This window comes from Carcharodon carcharias, chromosome 2, assembly GCF_017639515.1.
Source record: "Carcharodon carcharias isolate sCarCar2 chromosome 2, sCarCar2.pri, whole genome shotgun sequence".
Classification (NCBI taxonomy): Eukaryota; Metazoa; Chordata; class Chondrichthyes; order Lamniformes; family Lamnidae; genus Carcharodon; species Carcharodon carcharias.
The window spans coordinates 134489034-134510275 of NC_054468.1; the positions used below are offsets into that span (position 1 = coordinate 134489034).

Sequence of the window (21242 nt, forward strand, 5' to 3'; positions counted from 1 at the left end):
TTACTCAAAATACATGGTTTAGTAAAAGAATCACCACAGCTTTAAGAGAGACAATATCTGGAATATTAAAGTGCAAATTGATGCTTGGACCTGGCATTTTAAAGTAAATGAGGTGATATTGATCCTTGATGGTAGCACTAAACAAGTGATAGTAAACTGGTGGCCTGTTTTACACCCCAATCAATTTTCTTTGAAATCAAATGGAAAAATATTAGGTGGGTATAAAACAGCCTCCCAATTTGCCATCATCCATTACACATTACCACAAAAGACTGATTCTACTCCCAATGTGCTTTACTCATGGAGAAGTATTGAAACATTTTTCCGTTGGCTATCTAGAATGTAATATTCTAAAACCTAAGGTACAATTGATATTTGAATAGCTGAGACCAATCTTAATATTTCTGTTAACAGTTTTGAATTTGGAATACAACAATACTGGTATTGTACAGAAAACAAACACCACAGGAAAACAATTTCAGCTCATCTCAGAACTGAAATAACCAATCAAAATGGAGGCGGCAGTGGTTAGTTATAAACTATTTGTCATTTTAAGTGGAATATAGTCAGTAGCTGCTTCTTTTTGTGTTTGATAGCTTACATGGAATGCTTTCAAATAACCACTTTGTGTTTTAAAGACACAAGCATAGATATATTGTAAGAAGTAATTCTTGGTATAATGGACAAAGACTCAAAAACACAGATGCCACACTCCCAACACAAGATCTGAGAAACATAGATCCCTCCTAAAATCCAACAGTATTTAATCAAGCGGTGCTTACACGGAGGAATCTCTGATGGACTTTTGATGGATTGTCTTGGTTCTGCTAAGGAATGGAAAAGCAGTGCACAAACAGCCTGACATCATCGTTAACCCCAGGCTACACCACGCACAGAAAATGGACCAACTGTACCCATGGTCAATATCGCTTGGTAGCCCATAGATAAATTTTGGTTGACGCGACAGATCATACGAAACGCTGGCTGCAAATGTGCAAAGAGAAATTGTGCAAAAAATTCCTAAAGGGAAAACAAAGAAAAATTGCTATTACTTACACTCAGAACATAAGGCTATTTAAACAATGCAGCATTTTTTTTGGCCAAGTAAAAGAATTGTGTGGCAAAACAGTAAAAATGGAAAATTAGTTTAGATGGATGAAACTAATATATTTTGGCAGGGATTTGGGTGTATTACAAAATGGCTAGTGTCACTTAAAATACGTACTTCACAAAATTAACACCCAGTAAACTTTTTTTCCCCCATGCAACAGTTCAGAAACAACACAAAATAAGTCAGAGTTTTATTTATATATTTATCATATTTTCACAAAGTTACTCATTTTACTGTAATTGGCAAGCACTCTAATTTAAAGGATGTGACTAGCGGTGTCCCATAGGGATCTGTATTGAGATTTTAACCATTCACCATACTTATTAACAACTTAGATGCTACACATTGAAGTTTGCTGATGACACAAAAATGGATGGCATTGCAAGTTGGGTAGGTGGTAGCATGACATTTCAAAGATATATTAATAAATTAAGTGAATGCGCAAAACTGCGCAAATGGGTTTCAATATAGGCAAATGTGAGGTCATCAACTTTTGGATCGAAAAAGGTTGGATCAAGATACTTTCTCAATGATGAAAATCTGGAAACATCAGACATCCAAACAGACTTAGGACGGAAGCATTCCAAATTTGCACTAAGTGCGGTAGCAGGCGGGGAAAAAGAATGTTTTACCTGCCGGCCGCAATGGTGGCTATTAACGACATATCATCCCAATCCCGCCTCATTAACTATGCATTCCCGTGAAGCACACCGTTTCGATGACGGGCGGGTTCTCGTTCACCCGCCATGCCATCACCTCACTGCTTCATCATGCTGGGCACTATCTTTAAAGTCCAGTTGTGCATGCACATGCCTCAGCGTTTCCAGACAAGGATTGCTGCAAAGAAGACATGGTCCCAAAAGGCAATAAGACTGCAGCCACCTGGTTTAATGATGCATCCTTCAGGTGCCTTTTGGACACCATGGAGGCCAATTGTGATGTCCTCTACCCCCTGCTCTGGCTGCAGGAGGGGCAGCAACATCACCAAACCAGCATGGGATGAGGTGGCAGTGATGGTCAGCACCAACGCCCTACATAAGAGGGCAGCCACCCAGTGCCGAAAGAGGATGGATGATCTCCTCTGTTCCACCGGGGTAAGGCACTCTTCTCATCACTCTCAACTCATGCACTCACAAACCCATCACACTTCCACAGGGATCTCACTCACTGCCAGTTCAAGGGACATCACGACTCATTGACACACAGCTTCATTGTCCTCATCCTGTCTATGGGACCACTCACCACCCATACACACCAGGCATACTTATCATCTGGCCTGGCAGGTGGCTTGTTTACCCTGTCTCCATCTGTATTCATGCAGTCAAGCAGGCACACAACAAAAGGGAGAGGTCGCAGACCGGTGGTGGAATGCCTGAAATCAAGGCCCTCAAGGACTTTGAAAACAGAGTCATCCAGCTGGCCGGCAAGGATCTGGACCATTCCTGTGCTGACAGTGAGGTCAGCGCTGCTCAACCAAGTGAGGATCCAACAGTGCAACATCCATCAGACAACCATGCTGTGAGTGATGTGCCCTGTTTCACAGGCCACTGCCATGTACTAATTATCTCTCCTTGCTTTCACAGGCACATCTAGGAAGCAGCCAAGTGAGTCCATGACCCAGGGCCTCCAATCAAGCTCCGAAGAAACCTCTGAAGAAGAATCTGAAGGCACCCTCCTTGAAAACCCGTCACAGTGCTCACCCACACCCTCCTCCAGCGCAGAGACACACACCTCGGTGGGACCTAGCTTTATAGTCTCGGGATCACAATCTGGTGAGCACATCACACTGTCTGATCCACAGCAGGAGGCAGCAAGGACTTCCCAGGTTTCCAGCACTTGGAGGACTGTTGGAGGCCAGAATGTTGCTGAGTCCAATTCAGAAGACGAGGCCTCTGGACTTGGTCATATCATAGTTGCTGGAGCTACAAAGGCAAGCTTAGGAACATCATGAAGGGATGTCCGCTGCACTCCTCAGATTGCAATGCATAATGGAGGCGTCCGTCCACCTTCAGTCTGAGGTGATAGCGTCGACATGCCAATGCACCGAGATCAACACTGGTAGGATGGTGGCCGCCATAGAGACCTTGGTCCAGGACATTGGTCCTGCACTGCTCCGTGGGCTGAACTCCCACCGCTGACGCTAGAGTTGGCCTCCAACAGTGTCAATGAGAGAGGTGTGCGGGGGAGTTCAATCTCACTCCAGCTTCCCCTTCCCCTCAAGGAGTCAGCCAGGGGGCTTTGAGCACCCATACAGAGAAGGACCAGCAGGTGCACATCGCAGGGCCTTCCACCCAAGTGACTCCTGGAGTGTCCAGCCCATCCAAATCCCCTCTTCCTGTGACCCCAGCAGCTCCAGCTCCACAGGATGAAGAGGGTGCCACTGCCAGACAGCAGGACCCCGAAAGTAGGCCAGGCCCTCCAGGTCTCGGCCTTCCAGAGGACTCCGACCAAGGTCATCACAGACAGGGTGTTGCAGTCAGCAGGCTGCCTCCACCTCCATTGTGGATGTCTGTATATTACCAAGATGTAGTGGCAGGGTTAGGAAGATTAAGAGGACGTTGTTGCACAGCCTGGGCACAGATGTTAATCACTTGTACATAATGTTCACTATTGTCAATAAACTCCCAAGAATGTTTTTCTGCCTGTGGCTCCTTGTTCTGATGAGCTGTGTTCATGTCACTCAGATGTAAAACCTTGATTTCTGCACAAGATAAAGATAGGTGTCTCAGTCCAGGGCCTCTTCCCTGTGCTTTGTGCAGCCTCCATACCAAAGTGATGGTCTGGCTTCACACTCACTGGATATATTACTGATGTCTGCACCTCAATGGTGCTTGTCATTGCTGCCAGAATGTTGTGGGCAGGCATCACAGCGTTCCGTCATTCTCTATGTGCTCTCAGCACCTTTGAGGTGGGGCAGACCCCCATCTCTTCAGCATCTGTGACCAGTGAACTGTGCTCCTGAATGGGTTGTGCTGAAGGCAGACAAAGGATCAGGTGCATTTAATGTTTCATGGCTGCGTCTCTGAGATGGCCCTGATCATGAAGCACGAGCGAGCTGCCCTCGGCCAGAGAGGAGTCAGACATTCTCAAAGGCTATGTGAAGACCTATGGAGTGTCCTCACTGCATGTCATCATCATCCTCCTGCAATCGAGCGACTATCAGGGCCTCCACTGGGTCTCCATGATAGGAGCCTTATCACAGAGGGTATGTACGCTGCCATCAGTCAGATACAATATGAGGATCTATGGTGTCTCCTCGCTGCATTCACTATATCTTCCATGAATCTAACAGCTATGAAGGCCTCCCGAGTGCATCAGCCTTATCTAGCCAGTGCGATGGCCTCATCATTGTCATTTCACCTTTGAGGACCTCCTCACTCTCAACCCTGTCATGTCATCCTCATTGGAGGAGACATCCAACTCCTCCATCTCCTTCTCAGCCAGCTTCTCTCCCTGTTGCAGCACCAGGTTGTAAAGGGCGCAGCAGGCGATGACGATGTGTGACACCCTCTGTAGTCTATATTGCAGGGCTCCACCAGACCAGTCCAGGCACCAGAACCTCATTTTCAGTAACCCGATGGTCTGCTCCACCAAGTTGTGAGTTGCAGCATGAGTCTCATTATAGCGTCGCTCTGCTGCAGTCTGAGGCCACCACACAGGTGTCATCAGCCACGTCCTCTGTGGGTAGCCCTTGTCCCTGAGGAGCCATTCCTGCAGCCTCTGTGGACCCTGGAAGATGTCAGGGATCTGAGACTGGCTGAGAATGTAGGAGTTGTGGACAATCCCTGGAAACTGAGTGCAGATATGTAGGATGTGTTTGTGGTGGTCGCACACCAGCTGAACATTCAGCAAATGGAAGCCCTTGTACTTGACATAATTGACCACTTGTTGCCACAGGGAACTGAGCAACAGTGAGGGTCGATGGCACCCTGCATCTGAGATCTGGGCAAATCCCAGTGCTTTTGCATCCTGGCTTTCCTGGTCCCAGGCGAAATGCACAAAGTTGTGTGCCCTCGCGAAGATAGGGTCCGTGACCTCATGGATGCATTTGTGGGCGGAGGCTTGTGATTTCCCATAGAGATCACCTGTGGAGCCCTGAAAGGAGCCACTGGCGTAAAAATTGAGCACAGCATTCACTTAGATGGTCACGGGCAGTGTATGCCCTTCATGTCCCCGTGGCTGACCTTCGGCTTCAACTCCATTTTGCCACCCACTCCCCATATCCTATAATTCCTTGAGAGACCAAAAATCTATCTATCTCAGCCTTAAATGTATTCAAAGATGGAGCATCCACAACTCCCTGGGGTAGAGAATTCCATAGATTCACAACTCTTTGAGTGGAGTAATTTCTCCTCACCTCAGTCCTGAATGATCGGTCCCTTATCCTGAGACTGTGCCCCCTTGTTTTAAATTCCCCGACCTGTGGAAACAATCTCTCAGCATTTACCCTATCAAGTTCCTTCAGGATTTTGTAGGTTTCAATGAGATCACCTCTCATTCTTCTAAACTCGAGAGAATATAAACCCAATTTACTTATCTCTCATCCCCCTCATCCCAGGGACCAATTTAGTGAACCTTTGCTGTACTGCTACACACAGTATTCCAGATGTGATTGCATCAAAACCTTGTACAATTGTACGAAGGCTTGTTAATTCTTGAACTCCAATTCCTTTGCAATAAAGGCCAACACGCTTTTTGCCTTTCTATTTGCTTGCTGCACCTGCATGCTAACTTTTTGGATTCCTTGTACGAGCACACCCTTTGTCTCTTTGAACATCAACACTTAAGTTTAGCACCTTTTAAAAAATATTCTGCTTTTCTTCTCTTATGAGCTAAGTAAATATCTTCACACCTCCCTACGTTATATTCCATCTGACATCTTGTTGCTCACTCACTTAGAAGGGCAAGGCCAACAGATACATGGGAACACCACCACCTGGAAGTTCCCCTCCAAGTCACTCACCATTCTGGCTTGGAAATATATCACCGTTCCTTCACTGTCACTGGGTCAAAATCCTGGAACTCCCTCCCTAACAGCACTATGGGTGTTCCCACAATGCATGGACTGCAGTGGTTCCTGAAGGCAGCTCACCACCACTTTCTCAAGGGCAACTAGGGATGGGCAATAAGTGCTGGCCCAGCCAGTGACACCCACATCCCATGAACAAATAAATAAAACAAAAACAATCTGGCTTCTCAGGTGAACATAGAAGAACCATGCTACTATTTTGAAGAAGAACAGGAGGAGTTTTCCTTGGTTCCTGGCCAATAGTTAACCCTCAGCCATCATCACTGAGATATATTATCTGGTCTTTATCGCATTGCTATTTTTGGAACTTTGCTGTGCACAAATTGGTTGCTGCGATTCTTACAGTGACTATACTTCAGAAATACTTAATTGGCTGCAAAGTGCTTTGGGACTGCCTGGGGCTGAGAAAGACACTATATAAATGCAAGTTCTTCCTTTTACTTTGCATTAACCTACTTCACATTGATGTGAAAGGCAATATATTGTTCACCCCACTCATTGTCAAAAGGTATCCGTATAATCCGTATGATTAGGAGTACAATTCATAATCTGAATTTAATGCAGGCACACAGACTGCTGAAGTAAAGAGCTGGAAAATGACCTGCCATTAAGAAAAGGAGACCTGCCACGTGCTGAGTGAGGCTTTCTTCCCAGAAGAAGCTCATCGACGCCACAATACACCCACACAGCAGGACAGCAGCTGCCATGCCCAGGAATCCAGCAGTGATCCTCCTCAAATCTAAATTGGTAGGGTAGGAAAGCAGAAAAGAAAAAAAAAACCTCATTCGTATTTCTTCACAAGAACTGCAAAGGATATTAGTGTCGACAGCATTCTATTAACAAAATTTTGTAAAGTAAAATAGTGTCATTCTTATTACGATTAAAATAATGAGCCACACGACCACTAATGCATACTGGATCACAGAGAAGCAGGACTTGGGGTTCTGTCTTGTAATTCACTGGACTGTGAGTTCCCAATTTAGGTGAACCATGTGGAAAGAGCTAAGTAGATTGCAAGTAGCGTTCTTAGAGAGGCAGGTAAAAATGCTACCAGTGCACTTTCTAGTGATCTGTTCAAAAATAGAAGCAGCAGATAGCTGAGGTTCAGGTCCTACACAAACTTTTTTCAGACCTAAGGTTGAGGATCAAAATAATTTCCAATTAGGGATTGCCCCTGGCATTGCTTGCATGCCACCTCTGCCTTTAAATTAGTGCCCAGAAACAATACATGCCTACTTTATACAAGCATATTTAGAGTCCAGTGAAAATGAATTGGTAATAACAGAAAGTGGGATTCGAGGAATGACAACACCATTCCCAGCTTATTTAACTCTGCTCATCCTTATTTGGACAGGAAATTCTGGCATCTAGCAGATGTGACATGGAAAATTTAATGGGTATAGAGATGAGCAGGGCTACAATGCAATGGATCCAAAATCCTACTATCTGCCCCCATTTGCAGAATGCTATCTAAAAATTTTATCCAGATCATGTTGTTTTCAGAGGCATAGCTAACCTATTGGGTGGGGGGGAAGTTCCAGCCCTGCCCACTGCCGGGATCGTCTGGTACCGCCGACTTTTGGCTGGGCCGCTGCATCACCCGCAGTGAGTCCTGCCACGGCTGGGCCAGAAAATCCCAGCCTTTGAGTTTTAAATGAGTGGCTGCGATATGTAGTACCCACAGGAGGCATTGCAGCAACTCACCAAAGATTCTTTGGCAGCATCTACCAACCCAACAACCTCTACCACTTAGAAGGACAAGGGCAGCAAGTGCATGGGAACTATCACCTCCAAGTTCCTCTCCAAGACACAGGCCATACCACCAAGGTATATATATCCCCATTCCTTCATTGTCCCTGGGTTACAATCATAGAACTCTCCACCATATTTATTTCCACAGGGCTTCACCCCCAGCAGCTGTAACTTTAGTGCCAACTCTTTTCATGCGCATAAACGGGGTTTCCACTGGACCTACATTGGAGATCTGGCAGTGGAATAGGAACAGATCTGAGAAACTTCCTGCCATTTGCCCCATTTCTGACACTTCCTACCACTGAGCCACATTATCAGTAATTAGGGTTGTAGACAAAGGAGTTCTGGAAAAAGAGGCAAGAAGGGAGAAATGGGAGGCAAAGCTCAAAAGGGCCATTGGTATAGCACAGTTTTACACTAATTTACACTTACGCAGCAGATGCCATTCATCCTGCTGGATGGTTTTTGTAAGGTTGAAAGGAATATTTCTTAGACGGATGGGCTGGGAATAGTGATACTTGACAGATGTGCATCTCTGTGCAATTCCTGAGAGGAAAATGAGATTCATCAACATTAGATAACTGAGGATTAAATATCAATGGAAACCTGTGTAATCTTATAAATATTATTCCTAAATGCTGACATTGCAATTAAAATGTTTATACATTGACTGTTTTATGATGCAGATATAGTACTTAAATTATACCTGTAATATAAATGGCATTATGTTCGTATCAGAATAATGATCATTAGTACCTTAGTATACAATGTTCAGCTCATGAAATAACACCCTATTATGAAAGGTTTTACTGAAAATATCATAGTTCCATGTATGTCACAATATGTTAGCCACTTGTCATGTGTAGTTAAATGAGAAACCAGATAAGGATCATTGTATTTCTGATTAGTAAATAAATTATGAGTAATAGACACCACCATTAGGTCTGTTATGCAAATGTACTTTAAACCTTTTGCATTTTTATGTAGTTGTTGGTAAAATGGTGAGACTAAAGCACAGTGTGCGAGTGTTTTTAATTGTTTTGTGTCCTTTACTAACTAGGTGACTGCTTATTGTTTATTTTTTAAAACATTGTGTAAACTGAGAGAAAATACCAGCCTTCAGCATCATAGATACACAAGCTACATTGTACAGACAGTGGTGCTATTATTGTGGCCATCTTGACCAACTGAATTATCTGCTCCAGGCCGACAAAAGAAAGTGAGGCCAACCAATAATGAGCACCTCCAAAAGGGCACGTCCAACTCCCTTCCAATTCTCTCATGCCCTAGGACCCTCACCTTACTCCTTCCATGCTCCACGGCCTAGTCAATGCAACCATAACCCAACACTCCTTCCCACTTCTACCTGGGGGGTTATCAGGTCGGGTCGATCCTGGGGCGGGGGATCGGGTTGAGCCTGAAGGCCTGCATGAGTGGGTCAGGTGGGTCTGGGGTGAGAGATCAGGTCAAATCTGGGGGAGGGTGAAGGCTGATCAGGTTGGGTCGAGCCATTGAGGGGGATGGTCGGGTTGGGTCAGTGTGGGGGAAGGTAGTCGGGGGTAGTGGAAGGTGGAGATGTCCTGTGGGGGTTGGGGGGCTGGGGAGTCTGGGGTGGAGTCCTGAGGTGGGGGTAGACAGCGGGGGAGTTGTGGGACTAGTGGGGCATGGGTGGAGTCACTTGAGGGGGGAGTTGCAGGGGGTTGTGGGGGTTAGAGGGAGTCCTGTGGGGAGTCGGGGATGGAGGGAGTCCTGTGGGGCTATTGGGGTAGGTCAGTACAATAATTACCCAGAGGGTAGAAGTGATTTTAATTCTTCTAACTTGTTCTGGATAACTATTGCTGTGTGAAGTTTGTGATTTAAATCGCATTTTTGGATGGCTCCCAGTCCAGGGCAATTGTCCAAAGGAAGTTTGCACTTCCCAGGCAATTGTCGTGAAATCCTTACCAAGGAACATCCGTGGGTTGGGGGGGAGGAGGCTTCCCCAGCACTTCTTTGGGGTATCCTTCCAGATACACTGCCCTGGAGTTCGTAAGTTATGACCCATTGAGTGCATAAGGAAACTCAGGTTGTATTCCTTGGAACTTAGGTCAAACTGAGATTTGAACAAAGTTTTTAAGAGAGGGTTGCTAAAGAGAAACTATTTCCACTGGTTGGGGAGCATAGGACTGGGAGACAGAGTGTAAAAATAGAACTAGAGCTTTCAAGTGTGAAATCAGGGGATGAATTTCCCCCCGTTGGTGGGGTTGTGCGTGGGCGAGAATCTGATCGGCGCTCCCAATCGGGTGCGTGCCGCCATTTTACATGAGTGAGCCAATTAAAGCCTGCCCAGCGTGATGTGCGCGAAAGAGCGCAGAAATCTCCCTGAGGCACAGAGGTGCCTCAGGGAGATTAGTTGAAGTTCTGGAAAATTTAATAAAGGTGAAAAAAATTTTTAAGGACATATCCCCTCATGCGAAACTGTCACATGAGCTGGGACATGTCCATTAATTTTTTCAAAATTTTTTATTTAATTAATACACCCTTCATAAAACCTTGTCCTGCCTGTGGATGAGGTTTCATGAAAAATGCGGAAGGCCGCCTGGGCTCTTAGCATGCCTGCCAACCTTAAGGTTGGACGGGCAACATTCTTAACAACTTTGATTACTTTGTTAATGGCCTTAATAGGCTCTTGACAGTTCGGCGGGCCGGCTGCATGCCTGCCGAACTGACAATCTAAATGATCTGCGGTGACATCATGACACCCGCCTCACGTCACCGGACGTCATTTTACCCATCGGTGAGTGGGCCCCACCCCTGCTCGCAGGCGGGAAAATTCTTCCCTAGGAAACACTTCTACACACAAAGGGTGGTAGAAGTTTGGATCTCTGTTCCACAAATGGAGTTGATACTAGATCAAGTGCTAACTTTAAATCTGAGATTGATAGATTTTTATTAATCAGTATGGAACAGAAGTGGGTACATGGAGTTGGTTACAGTTAAGCCACGATTTCACTGAATTAGACTGGGTTAAGCAGTCTATTCCTGTCCCTATGTACTTTTTAATGTTAAAGATGTCATTGAATGATACACAAAAGGTGTCACTTTATACAAAATATAACACCTCTATATTGCACAATCTGGCCATCAGGCTCCAATGCAGTTACTATTTTCATCTATCACTCTTTGTCTGTAACCGAAATATCTAATGTCCATAGTAATTGTCCAAACAAAATGGTAATTAAAAAAAAAATATTTCACAATAACATGATTACAATTATCCATTGAATTGTTTATTGTGTCTTAATAGCTTCACTAAAAGTTTTAATAAAAGGCTTTAGCCTCTCTCAAGAGCCTGCAACTAGCCTGGAGCTGTGTATCTGTGATCTGAATTAGGATATATATAGCCTGAGATATGTGCTGTGCCTAATTTCTCAGGTTGCAACTGTTCAGTCAGTTTTACCAATGCAATAGTCTTCTTCTGGTTCTATCCCTTTCTGTCTTACAGCTTTATTCAAATAACTGGGGAGACAGTGGTGTAGTGGTAATGTCACCTCAATCAGTAACCCAGAGGCCTAGGCTAATGCTCTGAATTCCACCAAGGCAGCTGGTGGGATTAATAACTTCAGAATTGAAATCTAGGCTCAGTAATGGTGACCATGGAACCATCATTGATTGCTGCAAAGACCTATCTGGTTCACTAAAGTTCTTTAGGGAAGGAAATCTGCCATCCTTATATGATCGACATGTGACTCTTAACTGCCGTCTGAAATGGCCTAGCAAACAACTCGGTTCAAGGGCAATTTGGATGGGCAACAAATGCTGGCTGTGCTAGTGACACTCACATCTCATTAATGAATTTTTAAAATTATATATAAAACACCAGGGGCAGAATCTTCCCTCCGTTGGGGGGATTGTGCGGGAGTGGGCGCAAGTGGGCAGGTGCCTGATCAGTGCCCCCAGTTGGGGTGCACTGCCATTTTACATGGGTGGGCCAATTAAGGCCTGCCTAGCGTGATATGCGCCAGGAAGCACTATGCACTCACTGTGCAGGCAGTGGTGGGGGGGAATTCCCTGAGCTGGGTGTGCACTCTTTTGCACATGCACGTGAAAGAATGCTCAGATCTTTAACTTTGTTAAAAATTTTAAAACACTGCATAAAACCTCATCCCACCCATGGATGAGGTTTCATGTTTTTTCTATACCCCGCCGGGGCTCCTGGCCTGCCCACCAACCTTAAAGTTGGACAGGCAGGTCCTTTAATTGTTTCAATGGTCCTGGCAATAGCCTCATTGGCCATTGACAGGTTAGTGGGCCCACAGCTGATTTTGCTGGGCCCCTGCCTTCCTGAAGATTTAAATGGGGTGGGATGACGTCGGTGGTTCCACCTGACGCCATCCCGTGTCATTTTACACTTTGGAGAGCGGGCCCCACCCCCCCCTGCTTGCTGATGGCAAAATTCTGCCCAGAGAGATAGGGAGAGAGAGAGATATAGGTAGATAGATAGATAGATAGAGATAAAGCAATAGATAGACTTAGACAGAGAAAGATAGATTGATAGATAAAGACAGATAGAGGGATAGGGAGAGATAGAGAGAGATAGATGGATAGAGAGAGATAGACAGATAGGGAGAGATAGAGATAGATAGATAGAGAGAGATAGAGAGATAGGGAGAGATAGATAGAGAGAGAGATAGATAGAGAAAGAGATAGAGAGAGAGGGATAGAGTGTGATAGATAGCGAGAGATAGATAGAGATAGATAGAGAAAAAGAGAGAGATAGATGGATAGATCAATAGATAGATAGATAGATAGAGAGATAGATATAGATAGATAGAGGGAGATAGAGAGAGACAGAGATAGAGAGATAGAGATAGATAGATAGAGATAGAGAGATAAAGAGAGAGAGATAGATAGAGATAGAGAGATAAAGAGATAGATAGATAGATAGAGAGAGATAGAGATAGATAGATAGAGAGATAGAGATAGATAGATAGAGAAAAATAGATAGAGAGAGATAGATAGATAGAGAGATAGATAGATAGAGAGAGATAGATAGAGAGAGATAGAGATAGATAGATAGATAGACAGACAGATAGATAGATAGATAAACATGTCCCAACGGCAGACAAGCCTGCACAAGCCCTTCCTGCTGCAATCGATGGCGGTTGATTGTAAGGAGGAGCTCCAAGCATTGAAGTGTCAGGCATCCTCACCCTTCACTGCGCAGCTCTCCAAGATCATCTTCCAGCTCAGAGTCATTTTGTAGAGCAGGATGAGACTGCCCGTGTTACTTCTTCCAAAAGGTACACAGAGGGAACTCTGTGATCAGCAGCCTGAATGAAGAAGATGACTCAGTAACATCAATACAGCCTGTCATACTAAGGATCAGCAAATCCTTTTATGGCAGATTGTACAATGTGAAGCCCACAGACAGCACAGTCTTCCAGTCCTTCCTGTCCTCTATTATAGAGATCCAAGATAACAGTACTCGGGAGAATCTGGACAAACCACTAACTCTGGATGAGCTGACAAAGGCCACTAGGTCCTCCGATACGAGTAAAACTCCAAGAGGCAATAGTTTACCGGCTGAGTTGTATTCAACTCTGTGGGACTGGATCAGCCCAAACCTGTTGGAAGTGTACAAGAGTATGCTTCTGGCTGGCAGCTTGTAAGAATCCATGAGGAAAGACTTCATCGCCCTCATCTACAAGCAGAAGGGGAGAAGGAGTAAATTAGAAATTGGCAGCCCATTTCACTGCTTAATGTGGGCCATAAAATCCTGTCCAAAATCATCGCTAATCGTGTCTGGAGTTGGTGATCCACCCTGACCCGGCCTGTGCTGTACCCACCAGAAAAATCTACGATAGCCTCGCTGTACTCGGAAATACGATTGCCTATGTATGGGACGGGCGTGGACACCTGCCTCATCAGCCTGGACCAGGAGAAGGTCCTTTTCAGAATACCACACACCTACATGATGGATGTGCTCTCCAAATTTGGCTTTGGGGAGGGAATCCACAATTGGATCCAATTGCTGTACACAAACATCGCTATCATAGTTTCAAACTTACAAACGTATGAATTAGGAGCAGGAGTAGGCCACTTGGCCCCTCGAGCCTGCTCCATCATTCAATAAGATCATGGCTGAATTAATTTTAAACTCAAGTCCACATTCCTGCCTACCCCCAGTAACCTTTCACCCCCTTGCTTATCAAGAATCTATCTACATCTGCCTTAAAGAAATTCAAAGTCTCTGCCTCAACCACCCTTGAGGAAGCCAATTTCAAAATTGTACAACTCTCTGAAAGAAAAAAAAATTGCTCATCTCTGTCTTAAATGGGCGACCTCTTATACTTAAACCATGACCCCTAGTTCTAGATTCTCCCACAAGTGGAAACATCCTCTCTACATCCACCCTGTCAAGTCCCCTCAGGATCTTATTTGTTTCAACCAAGTTGCCTCTTACTTTTCTAAATTCCAGCAGATATAATCCTAGCCTGTCCATCCTTTCCTCATAAGACAACCCGTTCTTTCTTGGTATTAGTCTGGTAAACCTTCTCTGAACTGCTTCCAACACGCTTACATGTTTCCTTAAATAAGGAGACCTTTATTGTACACAATATTACAGATGTGGCCTCACCAGTGCCCTGTACAACTGAAGCAAACCTCCCTACTCTTGTATCCAATTCCCCTCGCAATAAATGATAACATTCTATTAGCTTTCCTAATTACTTGCTCCATCTGCATACTAACCTTTTGCAATTCAAGCACTAGGGCACCCAGATCCCTCTACATCTCAGAGCTCTGCAATCTCTTGCCATTTAGATAATATGCTTATTTTTTATTCTTCCTGCCAAAATGGACAACCTCACATTTTCCCACATCATACTCCATTTGCCAGATGTTTGCCCACTCACCTAACCTATCTATATCCTGTAGAGTCTCCTTAAGTCCTCTTCACAACTTACTTTCCTATATATCTTTATGTCATCAGCAAATTTAGCAACCAAACCATCTGTCCCTTCATTCAAGTCATTTATATAAATTGTAATGAGTTGAATTTCAATCAATGGGTCGGACTTGGAAAGCTTTCTGATCAAATTTAGAGACAGGCAAGGAATCCCCTCTCCTCTGTCCTGTTCATGTGTTGTATTGAATCTTTTGCTGAGTCCATCAAGAAGAATGTGGGAAGAAGTGAGATGAAAATCCCAGGCAGTGGAGGCACTCGAGTCAAAGCCTCCCTGTAATTGGATGACATCACCATAATCTGCTCACTTGCTCGGACTTGCTGCCGGTCCGTGGACTGATGAGCATCTGTGGCCAGTTTAAATGTACCTCAAGAGCCAAAGTGAATCTGTGGTCATGTTCTTTGGGAACTGGACCAACCAATCCTTTGTCCCCTTCACCATTGGGTCAGAATAGCTGAAGATACTTGGGAGATGGTTCACAGGAGCTGGGCCATGTGCTCAAAACTGGGAGGAGTGGGTAGCCATGATAATACAAAAACTGGGGCATTTGGCAGCGACGCTCCTTCTCCTTCTCCATTGCATTTAAGAACCTAACCATCAGGTGCAAGGCACCTTTGGTGTTGCTGTATGTGGTGCGGGTCTGGCCTATACCCACACCTACGCCATGGTGATCAACCAAGCCATCTATCGCTTTGTCTGGAGAGCAAAAATGGACCATGTCCGCAGTGACACAATCTACAAATCTCAAGACAAGATTGGAAAAAGCCTACCTAATCTTTCCCTCATCCCAATGGCCACCTTTGTGTGTGGCTGCATCAAGCTGTGCATAGACCCTCGGTACACAAACACCAACTGGAGAATTTTCTCCCCGTCAGGAGGGGTTGTGCAGGAGTGGGCGCGGGCATGCGCACAGCCAATTGGCTGGGCACTGCCATTTTACACGGATGGGCCAATTAAGGCCTGCCCAGCATGAAGCGTGCCCGGAAGGGCTGAGCGCTCCCTGTGCAAGCGGGTGGGGCGGGGGTTGCTTGAGTCAGGGCCTGTGCTCTTTCTTGCACATGCACAGAGCTGCCTCAGTGAAATTTGTTTAAGTTTGAAAAATTTTAATAAAGGGGGAAAAAAAAATTTAGAGCATGTCCCTTCATGTGAAACTGTCACATGAGCTGGGACACGCCTATGAATTTTATTAAAAATATTTTCAAATCTTTAAAAGCCTTCAGGAAACCTCATCCCGCCTGTGGATGAGGTTCCATGAAAAATGTGAAGGTTGCCTGGGCCCCAACCCTGCTGACCGAGCCAAAGATTCTGCCTCAACTGCCACTACTGAGGTTCTATCTGTCCCCAATGTTGCGAAGGATGGGTCTGGCTACACTGCTCTATTCAGTTGGACCATGCTGTACCACCTACATTTTGTGGAGAAGTTTATGCAGAATAACATCTTTGACCAAAAGTCCATCAGGCAGTGGTCTGGGATGTTAAGTCCTCAATGCCCTGTGGGAAGAGGAGATGGTGGATCCTGTCGGATGGTTCCCTGAGCAGACTGTCAAAGTCATTTAGCAGAATGTCTCATTAACAGACCTTTCCAACAAGCACCAAGATGTAGATTGGCTGGTGGTAAGAAAGGCCTTCCCTGTGAGATCATGCCCAGAGTCTCAACCCCTTCACACATTGCCCTTGAGGTGGCTGTGGTGGGGAAGAGATTGTTATTCACCTCCTTCTGAAATGTACCTTTTCAAAACAGGTCTGGAAAAAAACGCAGTGGTTTTTGTCGAGGTTCATCCTGAGCAGCTCTGTGATGCAGGACTCTGTGCTCTACAGGCTGTTCCCAGGGAGACACACCAAGATAAACATCAACTGCTGCTGGAGGATCATCAACTCAGTGAAAGATGCTCTTTAGTCTGCCTGAAACTTGCTGGTCTTCCAAAAGAGTTGTCCATGACCAAGTGTTGCAGACTGACACATTCCGAGGTCTAGGCCGACATGTTGAGGGGAGCACTAAAGCTTGGGGGAGCTGCCACAAAGGCGCAATGGGAAAAGGCCAGTCAGGCCTTTGAGCCTTAGCAGACTGAGGGGCTGGAAACATTGAAAAACCCCTCACGCTATATGTTTGACATGTAATGAACATTGTAAATACTGACTGTACAAATGTCATGAGTAACATACAGTATTGGATGAAATTGATTTATTTTGCACTTCAAGTAATGTTAATTTTGAACGATCACTTTTATAAATGTTATGAATTAGATTTATTTTTGGGAAAAAGATGGCTCATCACTACCTGACTAATAGAGAAGCCCAATGGTCATTCCTACTCTCAAAACAAATAACCTTTCTAATTGCTAATAGCATAATGAAGAAGGTTGGCTTTCATGTATAAAAGTACAAAAAGAGCTTGCAGTAACTATAATGTACACTAAGGGTCTCCAAAACCATCTCTTGACATAAATAATTTTCACCTATAATCTGTGGTACAAAATGCAAGAATTTGATAAAAGGAAGCTAATCATCAAAAGGTAACACTGAAATATTTGTGATTTCTTGAATTTGCTTTCAGAAGATTGTAAGCATTCATTTTTCAAAGGCTTTCTATGAAAATAGTTAATAATATGAAAAGCCACATTCAATATTATGTTAGCTTGCCTCATGTGGTAACACTCTTGCCTCCAAGTCAAAAGTCCATGGCTTCAATTCATTGCTCACTAGAATGTAAGGACTTCATCAAAAGTGACATTTCAGTGCAAGACAATGCATGTGCAAATCCCACCATAAAATTTTGGGAGTTAGAATTCAATTTTTAAAATCTGGAACTAAAAAAGCTGCTATCAGCTTGAAGCTGTTGGATTGTCATCTGGTCATACATATAATGTGACTCAAGTCCCACACCAACGTGGTTGACTCTTAACTGATCTCTGAGGTGGCTTTGTAAGGTTGTATCATAACATTCTCAAGACAACCATGAATTATATATTTTATGGGATTTCATAAGATATAGGGCACAGAAACAGGCCATTCGGCCCAATCAGTCCATACCAACATTTATGTTCCACTCGAGCCCCTCCCATCTTTCTTCATCTAAATCTATCATATGGTAGGTACAGTATAATATTAGTTATAACCAGAGTGGTCTCCTGAACTAGTTTTGATCACTTGATAGGGTCAAAGGGGAATTTTCCAGATCTTCATTCCCTAATTTGTTTCTGTTTTTATCTGTCTTCTTGCCTCTGCCAGTAGATTGCATGGCTTATGAATGAGGTGGGATCTGTATATACTGTGATGCACCAGGCATTGAAGTTGTAAGGAAGAGAATGGACAACAAATAACCACTTTGCTAGCGATGCCCAGATCATGAAAATTGATTTTAAAAATTGCTTTTGTTGAAGATGCCACTGTTTAAATGGGACAATAAACAAAGGTTCTGTCTGTTCTAACAGTTCAGATGGACATTGGAGATTCTTCAGTACTATCTGAAGAAAAACAGAAAGTTATCCTGGTGTCTTAGCCAGAATGGTTGGGGGACCCTGCAAATAGACTGCTGCCTTTCCTTAAGTTATAGCAGTGACTACACAACAAAAAGTATTTCATAAGCTGTGAAATGCTTTGGAAGTCCCTCAGGTTCTGACGGTGCTATAGGCGTTCATATTCTTTCATTGCGGCTGTTTCAGCTAAATAAAATAAGTGACAGCTATTCGCTGACTCATTCCTCAGGGCAATGCCTTGACCAATCAGGGTCAAGCTGTCTGGTTTAAATTTCAAACAATGCTTGGCAGTTAATTGTCAGTCACCATCACTGATGTCTTCCCCATGGCAACACCTCTACCAATCAGAGCCAACCAATCAGCACGCTCTTCACATAGAGTATAAATTGTTGTTTTCCCCTTGTATTGATATTCTTGCAGTGTCCTGATGAGTGCAAGACAAAAAGCTTAGACTTGTCTCTTTTTTCAGCAATACTCAAGTTCAATACTCAAATGACTATTTAAAGATACATTTCCTTGATAGAAAAGGTCTACTCTTGTTGCTATATTCCTATGATATTAGGATGATTTATACTAGACAATATTTTTATGATGTTTGCTAGATAGTTATACAATAACCAACGGCCACAATTAATGCAATATATCATAACCATTCACACCATGCCAGCTGAAGCTATTGAATGAATTGTTAACCTCGACATTGAACTGTAACTGTTTCCCCAGTCATTCCAATAAAAAAAATGTTGCTATAAAGTAACAAAATTGCTGATTTGTACTTGTTAATTCAATCCATGCTAGATTCGTTCACATCTACCGACCAGCTGAAAATATGCACAGATAAGTGCTCTTAATAAATAACGTATGACAGAGAACCCCCTAGACAATTAGAAATTCCCCCAGAGTCAAAGAAAATATATTGGAATTTACTACCTGATTTGACGGTGGAGGAAGAAACCTTCAACTCATTTAAAAGGCACTTGGATCTGCACCTAAAGCGCTGTAACCTGCAAGGCTACGGTTCAGGTGCTGGAAGGTGGGATTAAAATGAGCAGCTATTTTTAAAAAAAATTCTTTTTCGGCCGGCGTAAACATGAATGTTCCCTTTCTGTGCTGAAACTTTCCTATGGTTCTATATTTAATGTCAGCTTCAACGTATCAAATTTCACTCTCAGGGAAAAATAAATCAGACACAAAATAAGCTACTTTACAAGTGTCAGTCTTAGCTCAGTGTCTCAGGTCTGAGTCAGAAGTGACTTCAAGTCCCACTCCAGAGATTTTAGCAAGACAGAAGCCCGTCAGCTCTTCGCCCGTGTTCCGGCCAATATATGATTCATAATGCACACCAAAAGAGATTATTAAACCATCGCTGTGTACAAATTGGTTGCAGAATTTCTTACAACAGTGAATACACATTTTTAAGAAGTAATTGGTTTGCTATTTGTTTGGGGTATGTCCTGAGCTAATGAAAAGCCTTATAGAAATACCAATCCTTAAATTGTACCAAACTGTCCTGGGTATAAATCGACCTCCACAAATCAACTGAAAATTGCATTTCATATCCTTCTGGCATATTTAATGTTTTTGGGAAGATGCAAGAAATGCACATTAGTACCAAGAATCAATCATTTAGTTTTAAAACTCGCTCACGATGAGCTTGAGCCTCAGGGCAATTCCGCGTGTCTCCTTTCGTCTAAGAAACATGTCCTTGAATGAAAAATTCTGGAACAAAGGGGAATTTCGCCCCAACAAGGATTTTTCCCGAACCCCAAATCCCCCGTTTGTGTTCTGAATGTCAGGGGGGCGGGGGGTTGATTGCAGCAGGGAGTCGTTGGCCTTTGTTTTAGAGTCAAAGAATATGGACATTTCCCATTGAAGGACCACACCAGTGTCCAGGATGTGTACTTGGGACTTATTAGCCAGCTCCTAGGATCTGAGCTCATTTAGTTAAGCCCTGCTCTTAATATTGTACTTTTAGGCGTTTAAGTGCAAGTAAATCAACACGAGAGCAAGAAAGTCTATCTTTACTCCCGTCTCCCACTCCCCTCCTGAATCTTACCTTTGGATATGAGGTGATCGATGTCCCGGTCGATGCCCATATAGTAGCATTTTCTCCACAGTCCAGTATAGGTGTCGAACAGAGGACGGGCGCAATCCGACTCGAAGACGCCGAGCCCCAGCACCGAGCGCCAATTCTCCAGCAAATCCTGGTCGCTGGCTGGAGCTGGGAGGAGGGGGTTTGAAGAGCCTTTTGTATCGGGAGCTCCGGGAGCCGGAGAGCCCGGCTCCTCCGCCTTGCCGCGCTCCCGCAGGGGGAGGTTGTAGATGGGCATCACTCGGTTCTGCTCTTCGCCGCTGCTCCCCAAGCTTTGACCGTCGCAGCTCTCCCGGTGCCTCCGGGTGTCCGTTTCATACCAGTGATCGGTGAAAATAGCTGTGGTCAGCAGCAGGAGAGCGGAGCCACTGAGAAACAGGCTAAAAGCAGTGATCCAGCTCCTCTTCTCCATCTCTCAGTTTGCCCTAAGCATTGATTTACCCTCCCTTGTCTGTCCAAGGCAACGCCGCCCTTGAGTGCTAAAGATTTCTTTCCCCCTCCCCTTCCTTTCTTTGTCTTCCCCCTTTCTACAAACCCCACATCCTCGCCGATGCGCTGGGGGCTGATCACACGCTTTTGATTTCATTTGTCATTTGTCCGGACTCAGGTTCTGTGCTTTGAGTCGCTCAGACAGGGGCAATCTTGCAGAGGGACTGGCTGGCTGAGTCGAGCTGTGCACTGGCTTTCTCTTTTGCCCGCAGACTCTCACATTCCCCCTCCTCACTGGCAGATACAGCATCTCCCACTCCGGCTGTTACTTCTGTTTTTTCTTCCCCCTTTTTTTTTCTCTGTCTCTCGGTATCAGAGTACCGATGCTTGTGCCCCCGTTGAAACT

At 44.4% G+C, this 21242-nt stretch overlaps 1 protein-coding gene across 1 annotated transcript; it reads right to left on the bottom strand.

Annotated features, from left to right (window-relative positions):
• Positions 1 to 748: 748 nt before the first annotated feature.
• On the bottom strand, positions 749 to 20819 carry tmem178 (transmembrane protein 178). The gene is made up of 4 exons (XM_041182676.1): positions 20372 to 20819; positions 8325 to 8438; positions 6742 to 6879; positions 749 to 1020 (listed from the first exon to the last, which is right to left on the bottom strand). The coding sequence occupies exons 1-4, from the start codon at positions 20817 to 20819 to the stop codon at positions 779 to 781; spliced, it is 942 nt and encodes a 313-aa protein (XP_041038610.1). The 3' UTR covers positions 749 to 778.
• Positions 20820 to 21242: the final 423 nt, after the last annotated feature.

What these genes read in the sequence shown, in the direction of transcription:
- tmem178 (XM_041182676.1), bottom strand. Translation starts at nt 20,819, where the DNA reads ATGGAGAAGAGGAGCTGGATCACTGCTTTTAGCCTGTTTCTCAGTGGC. An exon ending in CGATCACCTCATATCCAAAG is followed by an intron (nt 8,439 to 20,371) that starts GTAAGATTCAGG and finishes TTTTCCTCTCAG; the next exon opens with GAATTGCACAGAGATGCACA. An exon ending in TCTCCTTTTCTTAATGGCAG is followed by an intron (nt 1,021 to 6,741) that starts GTCATTTTCCAG and finishes TTTTCCCTTTAG; the next exon opens with GAATTTTTTGCACAATTTCT.